General features: G+C 37.7%; 1 protein-coding gene across 1 annotated transcript in view; it reads left to right on the forward strand.

The window, feature by feature from the left end:
- The window catches only part of TRPM3 (transient receptor potential cation channel subfamily M member 3), a 286,642-nt gene that overhangs the window by 174,681 nt on the left and 94,559 nt on the right, over positions 1-17,402 (forward strand). Inside the window, exon 7 of the mRNA XM_066181327.1 lies at positions 15,158-15,332. Coding sequence (XP_066037424.1) covers positions 15,158-15,332 — 175 coding nt within the window. The remainder of the gene's footprint in view (positions 1-15,157; positions 15,333-17,402) is intronic.

A 17,402-nucleotide genomic window follows, 5' to 3' on the forward strand; every position in this document is an offset into this window, starting at 1 on the left:
TACACTGGAAGGAAGGAAAGATATCTTTGTAGCTATCTCTGCCATAGAGTTTATTTGTATAGCATTACATGGTTAATTCAATAGTTCATGTAAAAGTTTTTACATTGAAATATGGAGTCCATCCTATTCCAAAAATACTGCATTAATGAGCAGAAGATTCTCAGGATAAGAGTATAGAGAATTTTAGCATAATAAAATGCCCCAGCTCGAAAGGGAGATGCAGTATTTGGAGGGCAGTTGTGTTTCCATTTCTGATGTTCTGCTTACACTGTTCCATAGCAGGAAGGGATCTATGGCATGTCAGGCAGATGTAATCCACACTGTCCGTTTACTGATTTCTGATTCACTGCTTCTGTTGCTCAAGAGACTAAACTCTGTCTCATTGCCTTGAACGCAAGACAGAACTGTCTGTCTTGAATATCAGACAGAGCTACAGCTGTCTGTAGAATGACAGATTGCACATAGACTGGAACAGACCTCTGAAGGTCCCCAGTCTGAGTCTCTTCTCAAAGAAGAGTATTTTCAGTGCTGAGTAAGTTTGTCTGTAGCTTCATTTAGCCAGTAACCTCCAATAATTAATATTGAATCATCCGTAAGGACTCCAGCAAAAGGTTTTTCCAACCCCGTCACCAGTGTGTTATCTGAAGCCCACAAACTAATACTGGACATTTTCCTTTCAGAGGTCCTCATCCTATCAAGAAAAAAAATGTCAAATGTCTCTGATACCTTTTTAACATCCCTGCAGATGGTTGCAGGACAGGTATAGGATGACTTCTTAGACTCCTTTTCAAAAGGTTAAACAAGCACTGCTGTCTCAAACTCTCTTCCTTAGGCATATGCTCTAGGCCCTAGAGACCTTAGCATCTTTCTTCTGGATGCTTGCCAGTTTCTCCTCATCCTTCATGGACTGCCCAAACCTGAATCCAGTGCTTCAGCTACAGCCCCACTAGTGATTAACAGGGTGAGCATGGCACAAAAACCCACACTTGACACACTGCTCTGATGAAGCCTGAGTACCTGGTGTGCTTCATGCACACCAAGAGCATGCTGGTGCCTCACATTCATGTAGGCACCCACTGAAACCCTAAGTGCATGACATAAAGATATGATTATCTGATTAAAACAAAAGGTGTAAATTTTAGTCTGAACAGCCATAATTTGCCTTGGAATTCTTTTTTTTTAAAAAAATGAACATGGAATTTATGTGGGATTTTTCAAGTTTGGACTTGATTTTCCTAAATACCATAAAAGTCCTTACTGTCTTTGAGACCTAAAATCAGTTTAAAATAATGTAGTCTAATTGATTATCTTTATAGCAATAACTAAAAGTCATTAGGCATCCATGCTCAGGAGATAGTCTGCCATGATATTGTAGGCCTAGCATTCTTTTGCCAGTAGTATTCTTTTTTATCCTTTGCTAATAGTATTCTTTTTCTGAAGTTCTTGTGCCTTCCTCAATCTCATCTCATCTATGGTATTCCTTGATTAAGTCATTCTGAAGTGTTGTGTTTCAATGCTTAATTTTATTCAGAAGGAATAGAAGGACTTCCTTCTTTTCTTTTTCTCCTTTCCCTGATGCCTGGGAAGTTTTCGGTACATTTTATATTTTTTGTACCCTTAGAACTCCTTTTTCCAAAATACTGTATACTTAGACCTTCTTTCCAATGGGTCACAGTGGTGCAAAGAAATGTTTCCAAAGAAGATGTTTGAAAAAAAAAGGCAGAACAGTTTTCACCAGTATTGTCTCTGGTTTCAAAATCAATGGACATCTTATGATCACTCAATATGTGAAAGTGCTGCTAGTCTGTTTTTCCCCTTCCTGTGAAAATACTAGTGAGGAACAAAAACTTAATGCGTCACCAAACAGATGGTGTAATCTATAAACAGAGAAAGGATATAAATGAAGCATCTAATTACTAGAGATTACCTATTGCAAAGTCTCCAATTATAACATTCCTGGACACTAGCAAACTATTTTTCCAAAGTGCTGTAGAATGGCCTGTTCATTTGCTAAGGTGTACATCATTACCATTTTTGCAGAACATTGCTGAGTAATGCAATATGCACATCAGTCATGCCTTGAACCAGAAATATAAAAGAAAGTCTATAAAATGTGCACTGGAAGTTACAAGTCATAAAATATTCGTTCATGCTACTCCACAGATGGTTAGATTAGAGTAATTGCCAATGCAGCAACTCAGCTAATACATTTGGTCTGAGAACTGTTAATCATTTTCAGACAAAGTCACTCCAACAGGTTGACATGCCGTGGGTTTCACTCATTTTGTGATTAGACAGAAAAATGCTTTCTCATTAACAAGTGTCGTCTAGAATTGCTTCATATTACATTAAAAGGGCCTCTACCAGCACTTGCAGAATCTTCAAAAATCCTGCCTGAAACTTCTCCCTTTTAGTTCCGCACTCATTTTTGCATTTTTATATTATGCAGTTCATTCTTTCTGTTTGCACTAAGGCCTTTCTTTCATGTGAAATAGTTGTTGCTATTAACTGACTTGTTATTGCTGACTGAAATATTCTCAAGTCCTTGAAGAACTTACAGCATGGTTGCCAAGCATTTCCATCACAAATGCTTCCTTTCCTTCATATGAATGCTCTTACTGGAGCAGAGGAGCAAGACAAGAACACAGATTATTTTTATATACATCATTTTACATTGCATATATGAAAGCTTTTAATTTGAATGAAAGGTGAATTAATAAGAATTTTGTATATTTTTTTCTTTAAAAGAACATGTATAATTTTGTCAGCAGAATGAGAATCTGGACATGACACATAGCATAGTATAGCACACCACAGCACAGCGTAGCATGTACTCACAGCATGTTCTAGTGTATGCATAACCATTTGGTGAAACATACAGTCATTTTCTGTCTTTCACGTACATTTCATGTCTTACACCACATATGTGTCAGTAATAAAATTGGTGCTCAGCATGTATTAAGAAGGAATGTGTCAGAAGATGGTAATATAACAGTTCAAAGAGCAGAATAAATAAGGTTTGTGTGATATTTGCATGACAAATGGCCTTGAAAATATACTGACCACATGCTAAGGACATTTTATTTTTAAATCCAAATATTTTACTTAGATTGAAGGCTTTATACATCAAAATATTAAAATCTTGATCAGAAGACTGCCAGTATTTTCTGTTCTTTGTAACTATCTGAAAGAAGTCTTACATTCTTAAAATTTGGTTTGGAAATAGGTGGAGTCCAGTAAGTGAGGCTGTGATGTTCAAATTGGAGTTAACAGCTACCATCATAGATTAAAATGCAAAAAGATCTAATGTTTCCTCTAATGATTTAAAAGATGATCCCTTACTTGTTAGATTTCTGACATTTTATGGCTTTAGTCACACCCTCAGCGAAGGAAGGAGGCAGGTGAAAAGAATGAAATGAAGCAAAAGGGCTTCACTAACATGAGGAATGAGAATAACAAGTGTATATAATGTTATCTAGCCAGCAGAAGTCCAGTCTGTACTGATAAGGAGGGAGGACATTTTTCTGCTATTGAAAACTCTTTTTTCTTCATAAAATTAGCTACCACCTGCTTCTTCAGAAACAGTTATGTGGAGAAAACAAAAGGCAAAGAGAAAAAAAGCCCCTCTCTTGGATTTTTAACTATTCCATTTCCAGGAGAGCCAGAAATAATGTAAAAATACAGATATGTAACCAAAAACAGATTTGAAACCAGAATGTTGAATCAGAGGATGTAAAGGCAGTGTACGTTTAATTGGAAATAGACCCTTTTAAAAAAAATCTGAAAGGTTGAAGTAGTCTGCTTTATTTTGTATCTTTTATGAACATTTTGACCTATTATAAATCTTTTATGCCATATACTCTTTAGCCTTTCTGAAGCTTACAGAAACCACTTTACACTGCTAGGTCTGAAGCATGGTGATGTTTCTGAGAAAGAGTACCACACCAAATCTTTAGGCTGTGTAGATCCACCTTGCGAAACTAATACTCTTCTTTTGAGCATTGCATTTCTGGAAGAATTGTTTCCCTGACCACAGAGGAGTTAATGCAGAGTTTTACTGTTCATTCTCATCCTGCAGTTATTCTAATTTTAAACATGCTATTTGGTGCTGAAGGTTTGCTCTACCTCCACTATATGCTGTTTGAAAAACAGACAGACCATAGGAACCTGTGATCTTGAATTTACTCGTTCTTCGTTATAGAGCTCATTAATGTAATGATGGATAAAGTTGGGTGATTTGATTAGCTAGAGAAGTTAGTTTAGACAGTATAATACGTCAGCAATATCTGTTCATGTGACCCGTGGACTTCCCTTTGTCATCCTATGCCTGAGAATATATGAAGGGGGCTGGGAAGGCAAAGGGACGTTCAGCTGTCATCATCAGCACCTTCTCTGACCATTACATCATCATCAAATACTTTGGAATTCGTGTTCTGTACAGTCCTAGATGTATTTTCATAACTACATAGCTGGGAAGATCTAGGTGCAGACTACTTTCTGGGAGAGGGGTCTGCTGCAAGATTGAAAATTTGATTCCCTTGAAATTTCAGTAAAACCCAGAACTGTTTGAAGTTTTGCCTCGTTTCAGATTTTGCTAGATTGGAAAGTTGATGTTTTTTCATGAAAAGCATCACAATGTTTGTTGTTCAGGCACTGGAGACAAACATACTTCAGAAAGGGCACAAGGTAAAAATAATTCTTGAAGCACACAATAAATCCATGTGAGTGGATCCATAAATTCCTTTCATGAACTTGACTTTAAACAGATGAGTTTGTTTAAGACATGTGTTTTCCTGTGATTCGTATAGAAGAAAAAGAGTACAGGTTATTTCAGCTCCCTAATTGTTGGATGTTTTAGATTTATTGAATTTCTAAAGCTGCAAAACTAAGAAACAATATTTTAGCATGAATCCACTTCAGCCAAATTTCTGCTGCTCTGTAGCTCACCTGTTGCAGTTTTGTAAAACAGGTGAGAATAAGGGATAATTTTTTGAGATTACATAGAGTCAAAGATGTTGAAAAAAAGCAAAATGTGACAAGGAAAAACACCTCAATATGTAATATGAAGTAGTGTAGAATTTGGTTATGTTACAATGCGATAGCTTTCTAAAGTGCTGCATAGTAGTCGTCACATCCAAAGGGAGCCAGGGAAAGCACTAGGGAAGATCAGACAGAATGTGAGAATTTCTGAAATGGTAGTTGCTCCTGTGTGTCTTAGACCATTGCCTACAGGTGATGAGCTCCAAGAGTGAAGCCAGTTAGGTCCTCAGGTTCTGCCCTAACAAGCAGTTGACTACAAGGACAGATAGGGTAAGTTTTGTAAGTTTTGACTGAAATACACAAAAGTTCTTTTTTGTGTGTGTGTGTGTGTGTGTGTCTTTGAAATTGAGGTGTCAGCTTTGAACTATGTATTGCCATTGTATAGTGGGTAACCGAGTGGTTATTTGGATGATTATGAAGCTCACAAATCCCATGGTTTAGTCTCACATAGGCTCTTCCCATGTCATGTTTCTCCTGAGGACTCTCTTTATCTTTCTGCAAAGACAAGTACAGAAATCAAAGGAGATACCACAAATCTTTTCTTGTTACCATGCTGGATTTTCTTTTGAGATGTTTTCAGGATCAGTCCACTATTAAATGAAGATATAGTTCCAGGTGTCAGGTCCACAGATATGTCTGTCAATGTCAGGTCTGGCAGGATGGCAGATACGTCAGTAGGTAGATGTAGAGAGGTGAACACTGAACAAATAAAAATGAGAATGAAAGTATCAAGGTAGAGCAGAAGAGGAAGGAGAACAGATTGGGACAAATGTAATATAATCATACTCCTAGCAAAGAGGAGAATTAAAAATTGGAGGAAATAAAATAAGATCATGGATAAAGCAGAAGGAGACGGAGAGGAAGTGAAAATGTGATTGGGCTACCAAAAGGGAAATTAAAAGATAAGAATGCAGAATGAAAGTGAGCGTAACAAGGGGAACAAGGAGAATGAATGAGCATTACAAAGGAAAAAGCAAAGATGAACAAAATAAAATTCATAGTAATGATTTTAAATTGTGTTTGGGAAAATAAAAAGGAAATTATAGCAAAGGATATTCAACATGCCTGTTGTGGAAAAGGCAAAACATAAATAGAAAGAAAAAACAAGTCAACTTGTTGCAAGGTTTCCTTTATTAGTAGTAGTTGTGTGTCATTCCGTCACACAGAATCCTATAATTTTGTGAATTTCAGGAACACAGCAAATATTCTTAGACTTTTTTGTATTGGCTTACCAGATCAGTGTGATTTCTCTAGACATAGGGCTGGTAATGAGTCTCCAAACAAATGGAAGTTCCCCTTAATTTCTGAATATAAAAAACTATTAAAGGTGTTCAGAAAAGAGTAGAATAAGATTGACTCTTTTTTTTTTTTTTTTTTTTTTTTTTGTTTGGTTGGTTGGTTTTGATTTTGTTTCGGTTTGATTTTTATTCTGTAAATTTCTTGCCTTTTGTTACTGAACAGTTCTTGAAGAATTAAAAGAAATACCCATCTTATTATCTTTGCCATTACTGGAATAAGAAGTTCTGCTCCAGTGAAGATGCTGGAGTCAAGGAATGAGGGAAAGAGAAAGCAGACTGTAAAAAGTGCAGCTATGTGAAATTAGGTTTGAACTAGATGTGACATTCAGGAGATGTTCCTGTACTTCTGGGTAATAAAACCCAGCATTCTTTTCCATCATCCTGCCAAGGCAAGATCCATTCCCTTTTTCCAGTTGTGTTCACTTAGTAGTTAATGTAATTGTTCTAGTGGTAAACATATTGCAGCTGTGATTTGGAGAGCTGGAACATGCAGATACATTATATGTGCAGGTGATCCTATCTCTTTGCTTCTTGCAAAGATTTTTTAGCCAAAAAAGGTGTCATACACATCGGAAGGTGTTTCCAAAAAAGCTAAAAACAATTGCCTAGAAAAAGACCAAGTTGTAATATTATTTCAGTGTAACATAATATGAAGGATCTGAACTATTTAGGATGTTCTCTGTTACCACTTAGCCTTTCCAGGCTAGCTGGGACCACAGGGAATACCAGATAGATGTCCAGAGGTGAAGCAGACTCATTTTGACCACTCATGCAGTCAAAACCTTTTAACAACTGTAGTAAATCAAACATAATTTTGAATCTATTTAAGCATCACTTACCCTGTGGTTAGACATACTGTATTAACAGCCAAAGAGCAATATTTGTTGACTCTGTATTACTGTAGGCCAAATATCAGTTGAGAAATTTAAAACTATTTTTTTAATCTTATAGGTCTACACCAGGACTTCTGCTTATTAAAATTACAAGTCATGTTTAATTGTTTATCCATTCTGTGGAGGTAGCTTGCTCTAGGATATCCAAATACTATGTAAACACTTGGACTGAAATGTTTCTGGAAGTCACAGGTTTTATGTGGTGTTTCTTTCAGCCATTGTTAATATATCACACTGCTGCATACTCTGCTTGTCCCATGAAGCATAGCAATAGCCTCGAAACTGGAATAAACTTCTAAGAGATACTTCTTGAGCTAAGGACTTTATTTTTCTTTGACTTACCAGAACTGCTAAGTTCTAATATGAGTTTTGAACCCTTAAGCCTCTCAAAAAATCATAAGGAAATGCTATTTTGCAGTTTCAAATGCGAATGAATAAGGCTTATTAGTCAATTTTCCCTCAAAAATCACAGTTCATCATATATGTTTAGGTTAAAACTAAGATTAGATTTGATCAAAATGTAATTTAAAGCTGTCAAAGTTCTTGTAACCAGAGCGGTATTGTTAGTGAACTTCACAACAGTTTATCAACCATCCACTGAAAATTAAATGAGGTTTTCTGCTAAATACCTCTAATAAACAATCCTTGCATTAAACAGCCCTGGAGTATAACCTCATCTGTTGAATTAATAGCCTGGGAGCATTTCATCAGCTAGATACAGTTAAAGTTTTTTTTACACTATGGAGCATTTGTGCAAAATGGTCTATCTACATGCCTTTCCATGCACTATTCCCTGGCAAACACTTATAAGAACTCTAACAGATATATCTGTTGATTGGTATTTTTGGATTTATTTGTGTTTGTCAGTCAGAAAGAGAGCATTGAGTTTACCACTAAGAGAAGTCATTATCCTAGGAGAATTTTGCAGTTAGAAGGATAGCTCTTGCCCACAAGCAGCAGACCTTTTGCAAGGTGTACACAAGGTAGTGGTGTGAAACAAATCTAATGCCTATCATAAGGAATTTTCTCCTGCAAGGTGTCTATTGCCTCATTATCTGAGATAGGTACATGCAGACATAGGGTATGATGACCAGTGGAGAAACTTGCTTATTTATGTAGCCCATCATCTGCAGTACATCTGGGTCCAGGAAGATTTAGCAATCTGTGGACCTGGAGGGTAGGCCTGTGCAAAACTGTAGAGGACCCTTGATCATGCAAATGTACCTGCTTTCCTGAAGCCCTGATGAGCCCTTCCAGCTCAGTGATGCCTCCTACATCCCTGTACATGCCTCGGATAGGCTCAGGTTTCCTAGGAAGGCTGAGAGTCCTGTTTCTACAGTGCACAGATGAGCAGTGTGTGCCTCATTAGGAAAAGACGTTGAACTGTCAGGTTGAGTGCTCATGCGCCTTGTGAAGGTTTGCACAGGCTTACTCTGCCCCTCCTCTGGGACGGTTGGGGCTCTTTCAGTATGTCCACAGTGAGTCTATCTTATGTGTAACCTTAAGCCAGATGTTCCTCCATTGTATCTAGTCTCTGGAGATCTTGCTGTCCAGCTGCACGTTGTGCATGAGTGTGACACACATTTCCAGCTGCTTACCACTCCTGTGCTAGCTGCTGTGCAGTAACTCCTCCAGCAGGACAGACACAGACCCCAACATCCCAAACAAATCCGAGTATTTACCAGATTCTCCAGTGAATATTTCCAGGTAGGAAAAGGAAATTAATGTAGGACAACTCACACCAAAGTGTCTGACTTGATTAAGAAGCAAAGGTGGCCAACAGGAAATCAACTCAGATGTGCCTGCCACCACCAAGTGTTATGATACTGAAATTAGACACATTTCTGTCAGGTTAGTCAACTAGTACCTCTGTTTTATTTCACTGAACTCAGGGCTGAACTTACAGACAGTATACAACATAGTGATATGTCCCAGTTACTCTTAAAACCATGCTTAAAAACATGAGTAGTAAATTCATTTTGTAGTTAATGAGGCATTTTATTCACTTGTTGGTCTATTAAAATGTGGGTAACTCATGCTTAGCTCTTCACTAAAAGAGTTACTAATAATTTATAAGACAGTTATGCATTATTTATAAAAATACTCACAGTATGAAATATTAATGTTTTCCAGGAACTGGGGAAACAAAATAGGGCTTCCACAATGCATGGTAGATATTTTTTAGTTCCTTTTAACACGACACAAACATTGTGCAGCTTTTCCTTCCTTCCATTTCCAAATTCATTCGTTTCTTCTAGTTTATTATTTTAATTTAGATATTTATGCATTACAACTGTGTCAAGGGGAAAATGATAGGGTTTCTTTTATATTAACAGGAAGGCCTACATGTGCTCTTTGGTGCACATTGGGAAAAATGATGTGTACATACGTTCCTGGAATCACAGTTCTCAGAAAGTCTCACGGCTCTGCTGCTGACCACAAAGGCGATAACACAGTAATGAAGCTTTAGGTTGACTACATAAGTCTTTCTCACAGTATTGCAGTCTAATTTCACCAGCAGTATCCACAATACCTGACACAGTGAAACACTAAGCAGTCTAATCGACCCTGCAAAAATCCCTACTTACTAAAATACTCAAAATACCAGTTAATGTTTTAGAAACAGTACAGTGATGAGAGTCAGGTCTTTGGTACTTTCTTCTTTTTGCATCAATCATACTGAGTGAAAATAGTGGCTTACTTTTCTGTATTCTATTAATGAAGTCATGAGAGGCTACTTGTATTTTTGGATTTATAGCAAAAATATTAAGAATTTATATGTGAATTGAAGAGCTTATTAAAATTATAAATATAAATTATAAATAGTAATACACCAGTTAGTATGAGGTGTTTCAGACATACCTGTTATTGGTTGCAAACTTAATATTTCTTTTGAAAATCTGAGAGAAAAAAAAATCTCCTGTCTAACAAACTATTTTTAATAACACAGAATAAAAATACAGAGACCACTCTTAAGATTGAAGACCCTTGATTTTTCAATCAGATATTTATCATCTTGAACTATTAGTTAAGCAAGTCATAAACACAGTGATAACACATTAGTCAGTATTCACAGCCATTTAAGTCTGCAGATACACTGCTAGACAAGAAGTTTCCTCCCATCTTCCAAAAGAAGAAAAAAGATTTGTTGAAACCAAGGCTCATCCTAAAAATGCTTTAAAAAGTGAACTAAGTAAATTTGAAAATAAATCCTCCATGGAATTATCAGATGTCCATAATTTTTCAAATACTTAAAAATAATTCAGTTGAACTTAAAAGGTTTCTCTACGAAGGATATTAAATAAAAAGCTGATTAAGGTGTTATTTAGCACCTTCTAGGAAACAGAAAAAAGTATTCAGGCTTGTAAAAATTAACTGTACTTTCTCTGTATTTGGAAGACAACACCAAGTGATAGTCTGTCCTGATAATAATGCATTGCCCTGTACCAAAGAAGGTTCTCTGCTGTTTCAGATTGGGCAATATTTCAATGCAGTGCATTAATGTTACTCTCTTTCCAGTTAATAAAATGCGAAACACAAAATTTTTAAGGTTGTATACTTCTAGAGTACTTACTTAGTGAAAGCAGCCTCGTCATCTTGCTGAAGATAGCCCATCAAGATGAGTGGTATTCTTAGGCTTTTTCCCCAGACTAGGGGAATTTTTTTGGTAAATTCCACAAAAACACATGAAGGGAATACTTTTTCCTTGTTGATTTATTGGACTGTCCATTATAGTACTTGGCATAAAGTTTCCACCTTCTGGATGTGTGCTAGGAGACAGCAGTTCTAGTACTGTAGTCCAGTTTTATGTCAGCAAGGCTTCATTTTGGCACTGTCTCCTTTCTGACAATCTCAACTCAGCCAAGAAACCCCTTTTGTAATGATGTCCTTGACATTGTAAGGAATGTATTACCTCTACATTTAGCATCTCACCTCACAGCCTGCCGCTATCCTTCCAAGTGAAGTGTCTGAAACCAAAGGCTCCCTGTGGATCTGTCAGGCACTGCCAGCCCCTTCTTTGCAGACTATTGTATATCATCTAATGCACAAGCTGAAATAGAGCTCTTACAAGGAATTTCTCATTCTTTTATTTCTGAGGAGATTTAGAAGGGAGCAGATTTTGATTAGCAGTTAAAGAGAGGTCTGTCAGCTACTGTTATCTCAGTCAGAGGTTCTTGCTGGCATCAGACGCCAACATTCTCCAAATTGTCTTAGAGTTACATTGAGACAAAGCACAGTTAGTTCTCAATTTCATATCAACATAGCTATAAATGCAGTGTTAGTATAGTCAGTTGGTGTCCTCAGATGCACTAAATTTTTTCTGCAGATCCTCTGCAATTATTTCCAAATTCTTAATACTTAGCAGCAGGTAAGCATCCAGGGATTATTAGCATCAAGGTATCAAAAAGTTTAATTCAAATCTACTCTGCATTTTGGCTGAGAGTTATTGAGCTACAGACATCTCAATATAAGTAGCGAAGTTTTTATTCTGAAGTGAATATAATGTCAAAACTAATTTAAATATTATTTGGAACATAATAGAAAGCTGAGGATGTATTAATTCCCATTTACCCATTTTTTGAAATTCTGAGGTACTCAAGCAGGCATGACCTTTTGTTATTTCACCATGTCTATTGATTTCTTTCATGCTGTGGATACCGTTACTGAGCAGAAATTAATAGATCTGGGGAAGTTCGTGACATTAGGGTTCAGACAGCTGTAGTGAAGAGAACTTTCCTGAAAGCGAAAAGTGGTTATACTTTGAAGAAATACAGACAAAGTATTAGTAACTGATTTAAATATTATTTCTAATTCCAGAAATTAAATGGAATAATTTGCCCACCAAACTAAAGAAACAGTAGATTTTTCCAAACCAAAATTATTTATGGGGAACAGTGGAATTTAAAATAAAAAATTATCTATTTGCTGAAACTCAGAGAGAATTTTCCAAAGGAAAACAAGATACAGAAATCAAGTTTTTTTAAAATTCATTCTTTTGTCTCACAAAGAAATGTGCCAGAAAGGTAAGAGTTGCAGTTCAATCTGGAAGTTTATTGTATATGATAAACCAAGGTTCACATGAGTTTGGGGTCTTTCTTAACTTAAAGCTACAAAGTTTCATTGAACTCTGAATTGGAGAAAAGTTCTTTTATTTTACTAGCCTTGCATTAGAGGATTGTTTTCATGCTGAATGTATTTCTAAAGAACCAGAGAACAAAAAAGCTGCCGTCTGATTAACCACAGTGAAATACAACTTAAACACTTTCAGAAAACTTTTCTATGCTGTACTCTTGTCACTATAAAGGCTCAAATTTTTAAAAAATATATGTGTTAAAAAAAATGAGAAAGAAAATCAGAGGTTGCAAGGAGAATTTTAGATGTGGTTTCAAATGGCCCAAAAATAGTTCAGCTGTTTAGATAACCCTGTTTATATTATGAGAATTATTTATCCAGTAGAAAGCACTAGGAATTAACAGACTTCCAGCAGAAGGACAGAACCTGCCTCAGGAGCAGTTTGAGATACATAGGGCAACTGCAATTATTATGATTGGTGAGCACCAGAGCATCATTTCAATACCAAAAGCTTTCCCTTTTAGTCTTACAAGAAGGCTGTAAAGACTTCACTCATCTGATAACCAGAAATCTTCCAAACTCCATCTTAAACTGTTAATTTCTAATGTGCTATATTTCATGAGGGTATCCAGTCATGGTGTCTTTTCCCCCTTAATTTGCTCAGGAAATAAGTCAAACTCATTGAATCTTGTCTCATAAGATGACATCTTTATTTCACATACCCCACTTTTGACTTTTTCCTCCATTCATTCCAGTTTGTTCTTTCTGAACAACCGTGAGCACAGGTACAGATAGTGTTTTGGATGGAATTTCATGCGTGGCTTGCACAATGGCACTGAATTGCCCGTTTCCTCCTGGAAATGTTTTGCTGTGTGTATTTCAGGATCATAACTTTTTCTAGTAGTCTTGCTATACCAAAGACTGTTCCCTTGTCGTCAGTTTTTTTAGTGAGCTCCTAATGAGTTCCCAGTTTACAGAAAGATTTATTAAACACCACATAAAGGGCTTTGCATCTCAAATTGTGAACTTTATCAATTTCTATTAATCCTCAGTGTCATCCAGACCCAATCTGACACATTACTAAGAATACTTCTTAATATTATCTTATTAGCTGGTGTTTAGATTGGGTAGAACAGCAATTAAGGGAAGTCCCTATTATTGGAAAACCCCTTGATCTCTGTGCAAATCATTCTGTTAATCACCTCATTATACACCACCCTTCTTACGCTCTTTCATTAGCCTACATTTTATAATTCTACCTGTAGTTTTCGTAACATAAATAAACACCCTACATTTTACTTAAACTCCATGACAAAAAAAGCCACAGACTAACAGTAGATAGAGGCATAACAAGGCATGCTGAGAATCACTTCAGGAAATACAAGGTTTCTTTCAAAATGGTTCAGGAAACGCCTGGAATATTTTCCTGTTAAATATACTAACTAGGTTTTTTTCTTTCTTTCTTAAAGAATAGTTCATCTCATTTTTGAAAGTAATTCAAGTCCTTAAAATAATTGAAAATCATTTGATCTGTCGATATTTCTAGAGAGTCCAACCAGATTTAATGTTCCAGGCTCACACGCTTACCTTTGCTTCTGAGGATTGAACTGTCTCTAAAAGAAAACTTCATCAGACATATTAACAGTTGTTACATGGCTTTGTGCAACTTCTTCCTACCCAGCTATTAATAGTGAAGAACATTTCCCGCTCCCCCCCCACCCCCAATAAAATGTCAGAATTTTGTGCAGAACGCATCTAGGTTTTCTTAGAAGAAGCTACTTGAAAGGGAAGAAAAGCTTCTGTCAGGAAAAAAATGCTAACAGAAAATGTTCAACTTCTTCTATTGCCTGAGTCTTTTTGAATGTCCCCAGTCTCCACTGGTCAAGAAGTGACTACCATAAAAGATTTTTCAGCTGTGTTAAGACCAGCCTGGCGTCAGATTAGATATAGATTTCTCTATATCCACACAACTTTCCTGGCAGTCTGTGTTACAACTTTTGCAGAGGGCTCCCATGTAATTACACCAATGGTGCATAAAATGAAGATGCCACTCCTTCGTTTAAGCACTAGTTCAGCTCTCTTTGGAGCAATGTCCCTGGTGCAGGGTCTGCAAATCAAGGAATATGTTGCAAAACTGGAGATAATTCAGGGGAAAACTGAGACTGACTAGACTTGAAAAATAAGTATAGCACTGACTTGCAAGAGAGTGTGTTTAGTTTATTGAAGAGAAGGTTAAAGGGCTGCCCAGCTGCAGCCTCAAAGTGGATCCCATACAGGATTTTCCAGTAGGAGAAATATTATAGAGGTAGTTTTGAAACAGCAAGCAAAACTACTGGAAGACTTAATGATGGGAAGTTGACATCATGCAAAAGCTAGACTACAAGCAAGATTCCCATCTTGGTTATGAACATATGAAGAAGAAATGCAGTACCTTCTTTAAGATTTCAAAACAAGATCTGATCTTAAAAAAAACAAAATGTCTATTTAAGCATAACCGTTGTATTTGAAACAGAAAATAATTCTAGAAAATACTGGTTTAAGCAGTGGAACTGATGAGATGGCTACACTTGTCCCTTCTGTCCTTAAAATACTTGATTTACTGAATGGATTTTCTCTAACATAACACTGTACAGTCATAATGCAGTTATTTCAGTCTGATTTTTTTTCTTCTGTCTTCTGTTATGCTTTGTTTGCCTTGCTGGCTTTGCGGTGTTTTTGTTCCTCTATCATTACATTTATTTATTTATTTGTTTGTTTGTTCTGTGTGTGTGGTTTTTTATTTGATTGATTGGCTGTTTTATTTTGTGTTCTTTTTGTTTGGTTTGGTTTGTTTCTTCCTTTGTTTTGCTCCAGGAATTGGCCAAGGGGTTCCAGTGGTGGCCCTTATTGTGGAAGGAGGTCCCAATGTCATCTCCATTGTTCTGGAGTACCTGCGAGACACTCCTCCTGTTCCTGTTGTGATATGCGATGGCAGTGGCCGAGCATCTGACATCCTTGCCTTTGGCCACAAATATTCTGAAGAAGGAGGGTAAGTCATTGCATACCTATGTTCTTTCTCTATCCACACGTCCAATTCAGTGGTAAAGCAGAGCACAGGAAATCATTAACAATACTGTACAAAAGCAACACCTACCTCACATGGCTGTTTCCATCGTTGATGTGGGTGAAATTTTGAAGGTATTCAGAACAAAACAAAACAAGCCTTAAAACAAGCTCACCTCTGAGCCTTCTCTGCTTCAGGCTGCAGAGTCCCAGCTCTACCAGCCTTTCCTCATATAGGAGGCGATCCAGTCCCTTTGTCATCTTAGTGGTCTTTTTCTGGACACTCTCCAGTATGTGCATCCCTGTCTTGTACTGGAGAAGGCAGATTCAGATACGTGACTCCAGAAGTGTCCTCAAAAGTGTTAAGGAGAGAGGTAGGATCACCTGCTGAGCCTGCACGCAGTCCCATCTTCCAGTTCATCAATGAGGATGTTGAGCAGGATTGAACCCAGGACTGGACTTTGAAATATGCTGACCTTCAACTGATCACAAATCTCTGGTCCCAGCCTTTCACCCAGTTTCAATTCACCTCACTGTCGCCTACTGTCTCCTCCCACACTTCATCAGCTTCTCTATGAGGATCTTATGAAAGACAGTGTCAAAGGCCTTAGAGAGGCCTAGAGGGGGAATATCAACTCCTTGCCCTTCATGTACCAATCCTGTCATTTCTTCAAAGAATGTTATCAGGTTGTCAAGCATGGCTACCCCTGATCATCTTAATCTCCTTCATGTAATTGGAATAAATGGTCCATCACAGCCCCACAGATCAAGGGGAAGCCTGTGAGCCTGTGGTTCCCTGGACCCTCCTTCTTGCTCTGCTGTAAAACAAGAGTGACCATTGCTTTTCTCCAGTCCATAGACAATTCTTCTAGTTTTCGTGATTGTTTAAAGATTATGATTTTGCCATTACATCAGTCAGCTCCCCCAGCATTTGTGAGTGCACACTGTCAGGATCCATGAACTGCTGACATTATCTTCTTCCACTTCCTTCCTCCAGACTTTCCTCCCAGTGTCCTGGGCCTGAGACTGAAGAAGACACTCAGTACCTGAGCTTTTTCCATTTCCTGTGTCACCAGGTCCCCTGCCCCATTCACTGAGCTTGGAGGAGGCAATTCCTGAATATTAACCAGCTTTCTCACACCACTCTTCCCTCTAGTCTTATTGTGAGACCCTCTGAAAGATTCCCAAAGAAGACAAAGTCTTTTCATCTCAAGGCCAGGATCTTCAGACTTGTTTTTTGCCCTCCCCCTCCTCTCAGAATGTAGAGCTCCAGCAGCTCATGGTCACTGCAGCCAAAGTTGCCTTGACCTTCACATCCCAATGGAGAGAGTCCCTTGGCTGGTATGAGGTCCAGCACAGCATCTCTCTTCATTGTCTGCTCTGTTACTTGAGTCTGGGTGTTCTTGTCAGTACACTTCAGGGACTTCCAGGATTGCTTGTGCTCTACTGAATTATCCCTCCAATAGGTAACACAGTGGTTAAAATTCTCTATAAGGATAAGGGCTTGTGCACGTATGTCTGACTCATCCACTTGTGTTTTTGTGGAATTTAGCACAAAATTGCTCTAATCTGGGAAAGACTAAGGGTAGTGCTCATCTTGTTGGGCTATTTCCAACAACACGGTTATTTTCACAAAGTACATAATCCTGTGCTTAATAGTGCAGCTCCTCCAGGACCACAGACCTACAGGAAAAAAGGCCTTGTCTCCTGGCGTCAAGAATGAGCACTGAAGCTTGGGACTTGAAGTGTTGCATCCACCATTGAAAACTCCATCCGTATCAAAGCCTCTGCTCTGAGGCAGCTATTCCAGACATGGACAAAATTACTCTGTAGTGTGTCATCACCATACCTGAGATTGTTTGTGATGGAATAAATTAATCTGAGGACCCCTTTCCTTTCATCCTCTTGCAGAAGCTGCTGCACAAGCTTGGCTGTATTCTTGGTTTGGTTCTTGGATAGGCTTTTCCCAGGCACAAGTTAACAAGGACTTTGCCCTGCCTCACAAGGGATCAGTTGCAAATAAGGTTACAGGCATCCTAGATCAAGGGTAGCTGCA

This window comes from Chamaea fasciata, unplaced genomic scaffold (assembly GCF_029207755.1).
Source record: "Chamaea fasciata isolate MVZ Bird 193981 ecotype frontalis unplaced genomic scaffold, bChaFas1.0.hap1 SCAF_4, whole genome shotgun sequence".
In the NCBI taxonomy this organism is placed as follows: Eukaryota; Metazoa; Chordata; class Aves; order Passeriformes; family Sylviidae; genus Chamaea; species Chamaea fasciata.